A 16,013-nucleotide genomic window follows, 5' to 3' on the forward strand; every position below is an offset into this window, starting at 1 on the left:
TTATGTTTGCCTATTGCCCTGTTACCATCATTCTCAATTATTTTTCTGTTCCTTTCTCATTCCATTAATCCTATTGACTCAATGCTCTTTTGGGCAAATTACACTCAGGCCCAGATGTCCTATTGTACCCCATCGATGTCTAACAAATGAGACATATGTGCCATTCTGCAGCAGAACAGTATGGTTAACTCTGTATTTACCTGACTGTGCAACCTCTGAAATGGGCTTGTTTTGCACATGAGCCATGTGTCCAAGAGTGGAGAAGATGATAAATCCCGCAAACACACTCGTAGCACAATTAACAACACAGACAACGATGGTATCTTGGTAACAGTTGTTGTGGAATTTGTTGTAGGATGACAATGTGATTAAACTGCCCCAACCCACTGATGTCGAGTAGAAAATTTGTGTTGCAGCATCTTTCCAGACCTGGTAAATAGAAGGGAGAATTCATCAGCGCGGAACTCATTCAACTGAAAAACTACATTGACCACAAGAAGCATAGAGTGAGTTAGTCCAGCGGCTCAATGTGATCTGACTGAATTAAACTAGCTCTGATCAACACCATCTCCACTTAATAGTAGGGCCATCATTTGATCTTCCTTTGACTACTTGCTGCCAACTTCAAGATTTTCCCTCCAAAATTCACTCATAGCAGAAATAAAACCCCACTAGATCAAAAATCTGATCTTCTGCAAAGACATTGCTATTTTCTGCACTGCAGTCTGTTAAGCAAAATGTAAACTGCATACATTAGGGTTAATTTGGATCACAAAAATGATTTAAATCAGATTTAAAATAGGTATGAATGTCAAACTGAGTGCACGTTTGTAACGAACCAATTTATACTAAAATGGTGAGGCTCCAGATGTTCCCTGTTATTTCTCTGTAAATTCCACAGCAATTTCTGACTGCACTCAGAGGTTCAGAGAAATATCTCTGATATGCACCACTCTGCTGTTATAAAAATGGTATATCCTGACATTTACAAACTCGGCTCAGTGTGAAATTACCTATTACATGTGTAGAGTCACATTATTATTGTTGATGTGGAAGGAGGGTTGGTGGGGGAGGTGGAAGGGGGAGAAGATCAACTGAAAGGCAGGATCTTAGCTCTCAGCAGCTCCCCCCAGTCCTCCCACCTACACGAAGTAGAGTCCTTCAAATAAGTGTTGATGCCTTGAGATGAATCCCCCTTCCTGGAAGCCCGATAGGAATTCAACAGGATTTTGATTTCGCCTTCTCTCATGAGATGAAGGGTAATGTCATTTGGAAGGGAATAAAATTCTGCATTTTATTTCTGAACTATTCTGAGTTCACTCATTGAGAGTTATATTTCCTTCACTCTCGCAGTTCATGTGCTGTTAATTTTGCAATCAAACAATTTACTTGGTTCAGCAGATGCTCATTTGCTTTCTCTCTGTAGTCACATCTCAGGTACAGATGATATTGTGACAATGCCATCTCCCACTTCTTGATAAACTCCAAATATCATTGACATTAAACAGGTCAGGAGATGTCAAATGGACTACCACAGCTTTGCCCTTCTCAAGGACAAGTAGAGATGGGCAATGAAAGCTGGCCAGGCAGCAATGCCCATTTCCCACCAATGTATATTGAACAAATATTAATGACATAGTCTCATAAGTGATTGTAACTGAAAATCTGACTACTGAATCAATGCAAGATTTCAGAAAGAAAGAGGCACTGAGAATAAACAATCCTTTGCATTCCACTGCCCATCTCATCCAGTTGTATCCAATCTCATCATCCTCGCCCTTAGCATTGATTCCCTCCTGCTCATACCAAGATGATTACAACCATAAACTAACTCATTAGAATTCATCACCAAGTCTCAGCTAGCTTTTCGCAACATGTGCAAAATGATCTTCCCAAATACAAACAAAAGACTGAAAGGAACATTTCAATTCTAAATTTTAATACCTCAATCAGACAAAATAAAAGAAGAAACAGTTAAATAAAAAAACGCGATTTTTGAAATTCAATTGATTCTGTTGTTGAGCTTACCTGAGCATCAGCCAGTTTGGAGAAGTCTGACTGGCTTCCGATGTAGAATTCAATTCCTTTAGAGGCTCCCTCCAGGGTAACCCCTCGGATCAGGAGTATGGTCAGAACCACATACGGGATAATTGCAGTGAAATAAACAACCTGAGAATGAGAATAAATTGGGAGATTTTTCTGTATTAGTGGTACAACATTTACTTTATTGGATCCAACTGATTGTAAACTGATAGGAATATAAACAGAGAGTGAATCAGAAGACAGTTGGTGAAGTAATAGCTACATGATGGGGATATTTAACACTGAGCTACATGTTGGAAACAAGTTTAAATTCTACAATATTATTTTTAGTTTTATAATTAATCACATTCAGAGAAATGACAGATGTATTCAGGAGAATTGATGAGAACTTCATGAATATATTCAACACTTCATATTTCATGATTCTTTACTATTCTAATAGTCCAGACAAATGGTAAATAAAACCCTGACCCTAATCTGCTCAGTCCCTTCCCCCAGTCCTGCCCAGCCTTCTGCAGCAATTGGAATTTCCCCCAGAGTCCCTGTGTCAGTGACTGAAACCCTTAGAATGAGGGACACATTTTAGGAATTTGGGGGCATTGCTGGGGCTAGAAATTAGTTATGTTCAATTTCAGTTGTGGATATTACAATTTGTGACGGTTCTTATTAAGTAAGCAGTTTTTCACACATATTTCAGCCTCGTCATTTCTCTGATTGTTGTGTTGTTCAGAGCAGGACCCACACAGTTTGTGGCTGAACACTTGGCAGGTGATTGAGCAGCATGAGGTGTCATATCTGCTCCTCTTCAAGGCTGTCTCCCCTCAAAGGGTAGCCATACTCTGTGGAAGCTACAAAGGATTACTGCACACTAGTTCATTTTCTGTTCTCTATACCTTGCAGGAACTGTTAACATCACCTAGGATATAAACTATTCACTTCACAACAATCAATAAATTCTCTATTCTTACAGGGACTCTGTATTTTGTCAGTAGTTGTAACTGTCTTCAACACCAGTCATTTACCTTTCCTGAAGATTTGATTCCTTTCAAAAATGCTGCCCCAACCATCAGCCAGGCTAGAAGCAGACAGAGGGCTAAATGCCAGACTATCTCCCCAGTCTCATCCAATGAACTTGTACGGTGTAAAACTGCTTTACTGAGTTAAAAAAAGAGAAAATATTTTTCATAAGGGTACTTTTTATTACACATAGATACTATGTACTCAATGCATCTGAGTATTTAGTGTAATATACAGGGCTTTTAAAAATATTCAGTTGTTACAGAATAAGTCCTACTTTTAAATAAGAGAATGGTTACTGAAGTTTGATGTCCTTTATGTTTTTCTCTTTCTACATCTTATTCAAACAGAATGTGGGTGTGTTTGCTGTATTTGAATCTGCAACTGCATGAAAAAATTCATAGCATGCCTTAATGGGCTCCATCTTGTGCTCAAATTTACACTTGAAATGGAACAGTCAAATTAATCTCCTTAGCTAGAGTTCTAGTTGGGAAATCAGCCAGGGGTTCTCTACTCCTGTATACCAAAGATCTACCTTCACCAGTCAGTACACATGTTGAGATTCCTATGTTTTCATATACTGCAAAATGGGCATGATCAGCAACCTTGTAAATTTATTGGCCATGTAAATGTAATGTTGAAGTAGGGCACTTCTCAAGCACCCTGCAGGTAATGGCCACTGATCAGATAATCCCTCAATGTATATTGCAACCAGACATGAGGGGCCCTAAGGCAGGCCTGGAAGTGCCCAGTCCTCCTCAGGTTTCTCTGAAAGGGCAAGGTATCTCCAATGTTTGATCAAGAGTTGAAGTCAACTATTTCACATTGTTACTATTTTTGTTACGAACATGATGCTGATATTAAACCAACAAGATGTTTTGCTTAGAACAAATAAATAATGTGGTATATTAATTTTAGTGCTGGTGTGATGCCATGTTTCAATGTTATATATCCCAAAGACTGATGGATCGTATCAGTAATTCACTCAACTGTTCCCAACAAAAACATTCTAACTGTACCAAGTCAGCCTGCAAATACAAATTCACAATACAGTGTCTAATATTAGAAGAGATTCTAAAACTGAACTATGTTTACTGGATAATCCTGAGTGTTCAAATAATTACAAGGGAACAAAATAAACAGAGCCGTGCATTTGTCTCTCAGATTGAAGATTCTGAATTCTTTTGGGTTTGGGGAAAAATGATGTTTATTTTCAGTTTGAGGCAGATTTGCAGAAATCTTGGCAAATGCTAGCTGTGTAAAAAGGTTGCTCCTAAAACGGAGAGGTAGTTTTAGGATCTAGAGTTTAGAAGAATGAAAGATTATCTCATTCAGACACACAAAATTCCTTACAGGACATTCCTGAAGAAGGACTTATGCCCGAAACGTCGATTCTCCTGCTCCTTGGATGCTGCCTGACCTGCTGGGCTTTTCCAGCAACACATTTTTCGGCTCTGATCTCCAGCATCTGCAGTCCTCACTTTCTCCCAGGACAATCCCACCATTTGTGGAGGAGGAGTTTGAAAACACATTCAATACTATGTACTTGGCTCGTTAATAAGAACCTGTGGTGTTGGACGAAGCATATTAGCACAGGCAGAGGATTGACTAACTAATAGAAGACAGATTTGCGATAATGAGGGCATTTTCAGGATGGCCTATAACTAATGGAGCGCTGTAGTGCTGGGGCCACAATTATTTACAATATATTAATGACTTTGATGAGGAAAGTGAATGGACTATCGCCAAGTTTATGGATGATATGAGAATAGATGGGAAGGCAAATGGTGAGGATGACACACAGAGATTGGAGGGATACAGGCAGAGTAAGAGAGTGGGCGATAAAACATGGCAGATTGAATAGGGAAATCCCTGGCAATTACAGACCAGTCAGTCTTACGTCTGTGGTCAGCAATGTTTTGGAAAGAATTCTGAGGGGTAGGATTTATGACAATTTGGAAAAGCATAGTGTGATTAAAGGCAGCCAACATGGCTTTGTGAGGGGCAGGTTATGCCTCACAAATCTTATTGAGTTCTTTGAGGAGGTGACGAAAAAGGTCGATGAAGGTCGAGAAATGGGTATGGTGTATAAGGACTTCAGCAAGGCATTTGATAAGGTTCCCCATGGTAGAGTCATTCATAAAGTTAGGAGGTATGGGGTACAGGGAGATTTGGTTATCTGGGTTCAGAATTGGCTGGCTGACAGAAAGCAGAGCGTGATTGTAGATGGAAAGTATTCTACCTGGAGGTCAGTGTTGAGTGGGATCCCACAGGGCTCTGTTCTTGGACCTCTGCTCTTCGTAAATTTTATAAATGACTTGCATGAAGAGGTTGAGGGGTGGGTTAGTAAATTTGCAGATGACACAAAGGTTGGAAGTGCTGTTGATAGTATCGAGGGCTACTGCAGGTTGCAGTACCTCATAGACAGGATGCAGAGCTGGGCTGAGAAATTGCAGATGGAGTTCAATCTGGATAAATGCGAAGTGATGCATTTTGGAAGGTTGAACTTGAATGCTGAATATAGGATTAAAGACAGGATTCTTGGCAGTGTGGAGGAACAGAGGGATCTTAGTGTTCAAGTGTATAGATCCCTCAAAGTTGCCACCCAAGTGGATAAGGTTGTTAAGAAAGCATGAGGTGTTTTAGCTTTCATTAACAGGGGGATCGAGTTTAAGAGTCGCAAGGTTTTGTTGCAGTTCTCCAAGTCCCTGGTGAGACCACACTTGGAATATTGTGTCCAGTTCTGGTCGCCCTATTATAGGAAAGATACAGAGGATTTGGAAAGGGTGCAAAGAAGGTTTACCAAGATGCTGCTTGGACTGGAGGGCTTGTCTTACAAAGAGAGGTTGACTAAGCTCAGATTTTTCTCGCTGGAGATTAGGAGGAAGAGAGGTGACCTGATTGAGGTATACAAGGTAATGAGAGGCATGGAGAAAGTGAGGACTGCAGATTCTGGAGATCAGAGCTGAAAATGTGTTGCTGGAAAAGCGCAGCACGTCAGGCAGCATCCAAGGAGCAGGAGAATCGACATTTCAGGAATGAGGAAGGTGTGCCAAGCAGGCTAAGATAAAAGGTAAGGAGGAGGGACTTGGGGGAGGGGCATTGAAAATGCGATAGGTGGAAGGAGGTTAAGGTGAGGGTGATAAGGTGAGGGTGATAGGCCGGAGTGGGGTTGGGGGCGGAGAGGTCAGGAAGAAGATTGCAGGTTAGGAAGGTGGTGCTGAGTTTGAGGGTTGGGACTGAGACAAGGTGGGGGGAGGGGAAATGAGGAAACTGGAGAAATCTGAGTTCATCCCTTGTGGTTGGAGGGTTCCTAGGCGGAAGATGAGGCGCACTCCTCCAGCCGTCGTGTTGCTATGGTCTGGCGATGCAGGAGTCCAAGGACCTGCATGTCCTTGGTGGAGTGGGAGGGGGAGTTGAAGTGTTGAGCCACGGGATGGTTGGGTTGGTTGGTCCAGGTGTCCCAGAGGTGTTCTCTGAATCGTTCCGCAAGTAGGTGGCCTGTCTCCCCAATATAGAGGAGGCCACATCCCTCATGAGAGGCATGGATAGAGTCAACAGCCAGAGAGATTTCCCCAGGGCAAGATTGACTAGCACAAGGGGTCATAGTTTTAAGATATTAGGAGGAAGGTATAAAGGAGACGTCAGAGGTAGGTTCATTTAGCATGGAATGCGTTGCCAGTTGTGGTGGTGGAAGCAGAGTCGTTAGGGACATTTAAGTAACTGCTGGACATATACATGGATAGCAGTGAGTTGAGGGGTGCGTAGGTTCGGTTATTTTATTTTACATTAGGATTAAACCTTGGCACAACATGGTGGGCCAAAGGGCCTATTCTATGCTGTACTTTCCTATGTTCTATATAATTACACTTGCATTAAATTTAGGATAAAACTACAATTATGATTTTCCAGCGTAGCACACTTGCATGCACTGGAAACTATGTATATTAATACACAGGGATCGTCTTTGTAGACAGAAAGACTGTGTATGAGCTCTGCCCAGATTCAAATGAACAGAATAGATGATAGCCATTAACCCGGGCAATGCTCTGGCCAATCTATCAACCTTCTGGTTAAATTTAAACAAAATCTGCCAGGTAAATGTCAATTCGCTCTAATGGGCACATCCCTCATGGTAACAACTCAACCAATCAGAGTTCACTTGTCAACCAATCAGAATGCACCTCTCATTCAGCATCTGTTATTTTCCATTAACATAAAACAAATGTTGGAAATCTGAAACAAAAGCAAAAATTTCTGGAGAAACTCAGCAGGTCTGGCAGCATCTATGGGGAGAAAGCAAAGTCAATGATTCAGGTCCAGTTCTGAAGAAAGATTGCTGGATCCAAAATATTAGCTCTGCTTTCTCTCTGCAGATGCTACCAAACCTGCTGAGTTTCTCCAAAAATTTCTGGTTTTTTGTTCCTGTTATTTTCCCTTCACTTTAGTATTTCTTACAAATTTTCAGAATGAATGGAAGGCAGGAAGTTTTGACTTAATGTTGCTTTTGTCAGCATTAATCAAAGTCTGTCATACTAAACAACAACGTACTTACTCCCAGTATTGCTCACTCGGACCCTGGTGAGGAATGGAGATTTCTGATCCATTTAGGCAAGTGTTATTATACGTCTGCAGCCATGTTGTATTAATGACTTCAAAATATCCATCGTCCAGAGTAAGATTGCAAAATGGATCTAGAAAATGTTGAATGTGTTTTAGAATTTTACTGTTCCTTGTTGAACAATGCTTCCATTTCTTGTGGTACAATCAGGGTCTCTGGGCAACCCAACCCAACCTCATCCATTACATGAGGTGGAATCAGAGGCATAGACTGAGGCAGGAATCTATAAAATGAAGATCCTCTCTTCTTCCCAGTGTCCACTCATTGAATCCAGGGTGGGATGGTTTGAGGACTGCCTTTCTTACCAGACGTAAATTGACTCCCTAAGTGATTTCCTAAATGGGTATGCTGGCTGCCATTGGCATTCTCATGTATGTATTGAAGGGTGGGGGTGGGGAAGCGGCACAATATGTGGGGTCACTCTATCTGGTCTGCTGTTTCCTAGGAGGGTTGATTTTCAGGTGGGTGCCCAGTAGAGGTATCCAATGACATTGAAGAAAATTGTATTGTTCAATTACTGGCTTCCATAAAGTGTTTGGTACTAGTGGTAGATGCAAGTGGCCCAAAAGCTCCCTTAACACACAAATAGGTACATCAATAGTAAAGGTTCCCACTTCATGAAGATGCATCCTATGACACTCAATAGCATATCCCGCATGTGAAAGAAATCACACAGGGACTGAGACACAATGTTTTTTGTTGAGCACCAGTCTGCAACAGCACAGAGAATCACTAGATTATTATAGCACAGAATGAGACGATGCAAACTGTTGTGAAAATCCAAATTAGAGTTTCACCTAGTTCCTCCACTCAGTAACTCTGAGCTCCTTCCTTTTCAAATAATGATCGAGCTCCCATTTGAATGTCTTGAATAAAAGTAACCTTCACCACACTCTCAGGCAATACATATGTAATCCTAACCTCTTGCTGTGTGGATAAACATTTCCATTGAGTCACCATTGGTTGTGAATGGTTTTAATTGGCCCTTCATTCTATACAGACTGTACACGCTGGGTACATGTACTGAACTCCCTCCTTGTATTCCACATCATTAGTTCACACTAATGACAGCATCATTTAGGGATTTTAAGAAAAGTGTCTCATACACCATGTTTGAAGCTGACAGAAATGTCAGCATTGTGGAGCACAAACAGAAGAGCCAAATGAGTAAAGAACTTTCTACATGGGTGCCAACTGTATCCCTTCAGATCCACTTGGTCTGTGCTAATCATGTGATAGTTAATGTATTCAGACTCACTCAGGAAGGATCAGCCAATCACTGAGCTTTCAGACATCCCACCCCTCAAAGACGATACCCCAGCCTCCTTACTCAGTCTGGTCTACATGCTCAAGTCTCAAACTCCCTGGTCTCAATCCCTCACACATTAACTCAGATATTATATTGACACATTTTTAGGTACTTTCATGACTATATTTTCATGTCCACATCTCATGAACAAGTTCTAACTCCCAATATTTGCAACATACATATCTATGATATACCTTTATCATAGATTGCAGTGGTTTAAGAAGGTGGTTCACCACCACATTACTAAGGGCATTTGGGATAAACAATGAATATTGGCGGAGACAGTGGTGCCCACGTCCCTTGATCAATTTGTTCAGACTTGTTATGACACACCTCTGGGGAGGGGGGGGGGGGGGGGGGGCGGTTAGAAATGAACCTTCTAGGTCAGAGGTTGGGGCATTACCACTGTCAAATGCCATGTGATAAGCTTTCATCAATGGATCAGAAAATGAATATTAATCCTGATAATTAATTACTTCTGATTCCATAACTCCAGTACGATCACCTTCCAGGCTTCAAAACTTGTGAAGTGTGTTTTATAAAAAAAAAGATTGAGAATAACTTCCTGGACCCATGCACAGAGTCACAGACAGGAATATGAGTCCAAAATGCAGATATATGGAAATTAAAAGGTCTTGTGGTTTAAATCTGAACATGAATTACCTGTTTTCCAGGACTCACACATTCCTTTAAGAGGCAAAATGCAGCAAGAATATGTACATGGTTGTCTGACGAGAAGAGCACCTCCCAATGTATTGAATAAGGACAAACACTGTCGTAAGTCATTGGCCATTGGTACTTAAAATTAACACCAGCTGCAGGCCATACATTGGTTTCCTTGACTCAGAGGGAAACAACTTAAACATTTTTTGAAATAAAATAAGATCATAAGGCTATAAGAGATAGGAAGATCGTTATGCCTTTCAGCCCATCAAGTCTGCTCCACCATTCAATCATAGCTGATATGTTTCTCAACCCCATTCTCCTGCCTTCTCCCCGTAACCTATGATCCCCTGACTAATCAAGAACCTATCTTTCTGTCTTAAATATATTCAATGACTTAGCCTCCATAGTCTTCTGCAGAAATGAGTCCCACAGATTCACCACTGTGTGGCTGAAGAAATTACCCTTCATCTCAGCTCCAAAGCTTCGTACCATCACTCTGAGGCTGTGTCTCGGGTCCTTCGGGGAACATCTTCTCCACATCTACTCTATATAGGCCTTTCAGTATTTTGCAAGTTTCAATAAGATCCCTCTAATCCTTCTGAATCCCATCAAGTAGAAACACGAAGTCCTTAACTGCTCCTCCTATGACAAGCCATTCATCCCCATGATCCATCTTGTTAGCCTCCTCCTCCTCCAATGCCAGCACATCCTTTCTTAGATACAGAGCCCAAAACTGCTTGCAATTTGCCAAATGCAATCTGAATAGATCCTTTACAATCACAACAGTATATTCCTGCTCTTGCATTTTAAGCCTTTTAAAATAAATTCTAAAATTGCATTTGCCTTCCCAACACCCAACTGAACCTGCATATTCACATCAAGAAAATCCTGAACTAGGACTCTGAAATTCCTTTGTGCTTCTGATATCTGAAGACTTGCTCCATTTAGAAAATATTCTGCGCTCTACTTTTCCAACCAAAGTGCATAATCTCACACTTGCCACACTGTGTTCCATCTGCCACTTCTTCATCTACTCACCAAGTCTTTCTGCAGCCTCCCTACCTCCTCAACATTATCTGTCCCTCCACCTATCTCTGTTTAACACACACGTTGTTCTGAAACTTGTTGCTACTCTCACTCCCATTTGCAAAACCAATGATGTTTGAAATCTGCGTCCTGGTCCTGATCTTCGAATTTCCTTTCAGGCTCAAAATCCAGCATCCAATCTCATGACCCCTAATCCTAAGGGTCAAGGAGTGAATGTAAATCATTCGTTGTGTGACTGATGACATTGAATGAAGATTTTGAGAGAGCTGAGCCTGAGATGAAGACAAAGAGAAAAACTGAACTCTGTACCAGACAGTAGTAATGTAGGTAATGATAATAAAAGGTTGAAACTACCTTAGCTTCCCTACATCCACAGTCCAGGGAGATTAAAGCAGCTGAGGATGACCAACAGGGGCAATACTAAAGGAGAGATGATTTTCTTTGAAGCATCTCTCTTGCCTGTAAGCAATTATTATTGACAATCCTTCACTTCAGTGACTCAATGACATGATCCTTGTAGCTGGATCCTGTCCAAGTCTCTCTGATGTACAATTACAATGAAGTTGGTTACTGAAAGCATTGGCTACTTTTCTTCTGACAGATCAACAGAATAAAATATGAACAGTCATGGAATGTCTCCAGTCAAAGTGAACACTGTACCTTTGGGAGTCCTGCTGCATGTTTCATCTGCTCCCCACCAACTGAAGCAGTCTGCCCATGGTAGGGGTGATTGGAAGGATGCAAATAGGTAGTACACACTGTAACCAATGATGCAGGCATAGGAAATGTTGGCAATTATGATCAGAAGGACCATGGTGACTCCAACACCTTAAAATTGAACAAAGGAAAAAGATCTTAGAAACAATACTGAAATAAAATTGTTCTCTTGAATTCAATTGCATGTATTTCCAACTAGAATATGTTTAATGTAATTTGAGAGAGAAAGAGGGAGATAGTGTTTTGAAATAAGGCAGCCATGGTTGTTTCTCTCCAGTCTGAACTTATAAAGTTGAAAATAAGCCATCAACTTTATTTTCCCTGCTCTTGAATTTAAGCACAGGTCATCCTCAGAGTTCAGAAATTATGATAAAGTTACAGACAATTAGGTTCAGAATCTAAACAGGAATTGGACAAGAGAATATTATTCTGTTGTTACAACTATCCCTCTAGTATTGCCATTGTCTTAGTGGGTGTTAAATTTGGTCAGCATTTCCAACAATCTTCAGCTAAAATTGTTGAGTGGATGATCCACCTTGGCCTCCTCCAGTGGTCGCCAGCATCACAGATGCCAGTCTTCAGCCAAATTAATTCACTCCACTTGGTGTCAAGAAACAGTTAGAGTCACTGCATAGTGTAAGGGATTTGGGCCCTGACAGCGTTACAGCAATAGTACTGAAGAGTTGTGCTCCAGATCTCACCAGTCCCATTGCCAAGCTCTTACAGTACAGTAAGATCACTGGCATATACCTAACAACATGAAACATTGATCAGATATGTTCTGGACACAAAAGCCAATTACTGCCCTAACAGTCCACTCTCTCAATCATCTGAAACAACATACTCAGTGACACCCAACTTGTGTTCCTCCAGGGTCACTCAGTGCCCGACCTTGTTACAGCCTTGGTTCAAACAAAAGAGCTGGATTCCAGAGGTATGGTGGAAGTGACAGCCCTTGACATCAAGGCCACATTTGCCCATGTGTGGCATCAAGGAGCCTGAGCAAAACCGAAATTAATGAGTGTCAAGGGACAAACTCTTCACTTGTTCGAGTCATACCTGGAACATTGAAGGATGGATATGGATGCAGGAGGCCAGTCATCTCAGCTCTAGGACATCTCTGCAAGAGTTCATCAGGTTAGTGACTGAGGCCCAACCATCTCTAACTGTTTCATCAATGATCTTCCCTCCACCATAAGGTCAGAAGTAGGAATGTTCACAATGATTGCACAATGCTCGGCAATATTCGCAACTCCTCAGACACTGATGCAGTCCTGAACAATATCCAGGCTTAGGCTGACAAGTGGCAAGTAACATTCATACCACCCAAATGCCAGGCAATGACCATTTCCAACAAGAGACAATCTAACCACTGCTCCGTGATATTCAATGGTGTTACCATCAATGAATACCCCCACAATCAATATCCTTGTTGTCACCATTAACCAGAAACTCAACTGGACTTACTATACAAACACAATGGTGACAAGAGCTGGTCAGAGGCTAGGAATACTGTAGGAGTAACTCACCTCCTGTCTCCCCAAGCTTGTTATCATCTACAAGGCATAAGTCAGGAGTTTAATGGAATATTCCTCACTTGCCTGCTCCAAGAGCATGCCAGAAGTTTGACTCCCTTCAGGACAAAGCTGCTTACTTGATTGGCAAAACATCTACAAGCATCCATTCCCTTCACACCGATACACAATTGCAACAGTGTATGCTACCTACAAGATGCACTGCAGAAATTTACCAAGGCTCCTTTGAAAGTGCCTTCCAAACCCATGACCACTTCCATCTAGAAAGACAAAGGGCAGCAAATACAGGGGAATACCACTATCTGCAAATTCCCCTCTAAAACGATCACCATGCTGACTTGGAAATATACCATTGATCTTTCACAGTCACTGGGTCAAAATCCTGGAATTCCTTTCCAAAGGGCATTGTAGGGAAACCTACAGCACATAGACTGCAGAGGTTCTAGAAGGCAGCTCATCGCTACTTCTCACGAGTAACTAGCGATAGGCAATAAATGCTGGCCCAGCCAGAGAAAACAAGTTCCTTGAACGAATAAGAAAAAAGCTCATTGAAGAACAATCTTAGCAGGACTTATACATTTAATGGTAAGGTCTTGGGGAGTGTTGCTGCACAAAGAGACCTTGGAGTGCAGGTTTATAGATCCTTGAAAGTGGAGTCGCAGGTAGATAGGATAGTGAAGAAGGCTTTTGGTATGCTTTCCTTTATCAGTCAGAGTATTGAGAACAGGAGTTGGGAGGTCGTGTTGCGGCTGTACAGGACATTTGTTAGGCCACTGTTGGAATATTGTGTGCAATTCTGGTTTCCCTCCTATCGGAAAGATGTTGTGAAACTTGAAAGGGTTCAGAAGAGGTTTACAAGGATGTTGCCAGGTTTGGAGGATTTGAGCTATAGGGAGAGGCTGAACAGGCTGGGGTGTGGGAGTCCAGAACTAGAGGGCATAGGTTTAGGGTAAGCAGGGAAAGATATAAAACCTAACAGGCAACTTTTTCATACAGAGGGTGGTACATGTATGAAATGAGCTGCCAGAGGAAGTAGTGGAGGCTGGTACAATTGCAACATTTTAAAGGCATTTGGATGGGTATACGAAAGGAAGAGTTTGGAGGGATATAGGCCAAGTGCTGGCAGGTAGGGCTAGATTGGGTTGGGATATCTGGTCTGCATGGAAGGGTTGGACCGAAGGGTCTGTTTGCATGCTGTACATCTCTATGACTCTATGACTGTATAACTTGGCACCATTGATAAGTACCAGAGTTGGTTTTAGCTCCTTCCTCGTTTCTTCAATGTCTATTTCATTTGAGGGTTTAATCCCGCACCTGATGTCCAAGTGAGCATTCTTCAACCTAAAACCTAACCACTGAAACATTGAACTCCATCAACTATAAACTCGCTGGGCCCAGACTTGACCCAATGTGTAGTATGCACCTTGGTATTTTTTTTACCAAGGATTGGGAATCAGTGACAGGATCCTTGGTTTGTGTTTTCTAACTTAACCTGAGGGCACAGGTTCAGCTCCAGAGTTCTCACTGCAGCTCATAACTGGCTGCATTGCTAACCCATATCTTATGATTTAGCTTTTATTTAATTCAAAGGAGAACAGCAACTGCTGGTGTGAGTTTATCTTCAGCGGGATGTTTTACCAGATGTGGCAATGCTTATGTGATCCCCCATAACATAAGAAACTGCGTGTGAATATCATAGGATTGAAGAGACTGTCTAACATTTGTTACAATTAACTATTACAAACAAGTGTTACACTCCTAAGGCAAAATCGCATTTGGGCTGATATTTTACAACAGAATAAGGATAACTTTTCCAAAACAGATACACATGATTGTGCAGAGACACATGGAATTAATTTGACAATTATGCACACAGGTAAGACAGAGTTTAAAGATTAATGCTTCAAAATTCAATGAAATGTTTTGAAAGTTTGGCAACTTTTCCTGACTTGGTGTATGTATGTCCACCTGGAAAGGTACGCATTGATCCCTGTTGCACTTGTTTGACAACTTGGTTAGTTGCTGCTGGTTGCTATTAATTAACCCTACCACACAACATCATCAGAGGGTTCAACTCTCAATCTCTTCATGCATGATTGGTCTGTCATAAATTGTTCAGAGCTGGCTTCTGTTCCTTTATCATGTAATATCATGAGCTGCAATACATTTCTGTGACCTGGGCTGGTTGCATATTTTAGAAACCTTTGCTGGTATCCAAAAATTTGTATTTCTAACTCTCAATCTCTGCCCAGTGAGCAATTTTGGAGATTCTGTACTTGGGACACCAAATAACCTAAAAATACCGCCATTGTGTCAGTGACACTTGTACTCATTTTGCTGCTAATTCACCAAAAAATAGGTGATTTAGAGAAGTAATCTGTCACAAGGAAGTAATCTCCCCATGCAATACGAACAGGTCTGTTGCTACTTTGCTGAAGGATTGGATGAAATATCATATGGGTATAGAGTCTCCCACTGTTTATATACTGTATTCGTGAGTCATTGAATATCCCGATCCATCCCTGGTCAGTACATAGATTGTCATGCCAATCATTTTGAACTTTCAATACTCATGCGTCCTGTGGTAACATGGACATGATTTGAAACTGCGCCCAATGACAACAATTCACATTGTCCAAAGTATAACATGTCAGCCTTGAGAGCACATTTAATTTCATAGCTTAGGTGATCATGGTGCAGATCAGGATGAATATCTTTGTATTTTGGATAAGCTGTTCTATAAATCATATGCAATCATCTTGGCTACCTGGCTTAATTCCTACTTCAAAGTTATAATTTTGTCAATTCTTGACTAATTCAATTGTACCATATGTGACTTGTTCTGCCATGGTGGGTGTGGTTTGAATGTCATGATTTGAGACTGCACTGAGATCTGTACATACTGGTAACCATGTATCTGTTAGACTAAATATTTCGGGAAACCACTGGGAGTTTGCACATTGGCACTCATTGGCAATACATACAATTGTTGATCTGCTGTCTCCACTGAGAGATGATCTCTCATAGCCTGTACCATGGAACATTACTTGCTCAGGTG

General features: G+C 41.3%; 1 protein-coding gene across 2 annotated transcripts in view; it reads right to left on the reverse strand.

Moving 5' to 3' along the window:
• The window catches only part of LOC122557539 (sodium- and chloride-dependent neutral and basic amino acid transporter B(0+)-like), a 51,909-nt gene that overhangs the window by 21,444 nt on the left and 14,452 nt on the right, over positions 1-16,013 (reverse strand). For both annotated transcript variants that reach the window (XM_087985756.1, XM_087985755.1), the window contains 5 exons: positions 11,364-11,531; positions 7,616-7,754; positions 3,066-3,198; positions 2,029-2,169; positions 201-429 (listed from right to left, as the gene is read on the reverse strand). In XM_087985756.1, coding sequence (XP_087841882.1) covers positions 201-429; positions 2,029-2,169; positions 3,066-3,198; positions 7,616-7,754; positions 11,364-11,531 — 810 coding nt within the window. The remainder of the gene's footprint in view (positions 1-200; positions 430-2,028; positions 2,170-3,065; positions 3,199-7,615; positions 7,755-11,363; positions 11,532-16,013) is intronic.

Source organism: Chiloscyllium plagiosum, unplaced genomic scaffold (genome assembly GCF_037043375.1).
Source record: "Chiloscyllium plagiosum isolate Xiang-an unplaced genomic scaffold, Cpla_swu_hap1 HiC_scaffold_221, whole genome shotgun sequence".
Lineage (NCBI taxonomy): Eukaryota > Metazoa > Chordata > Chondrichthyes > Orectolobiformes > Hemiscylliidae > Chiloscyllium > Chiloscyllium plagiosum.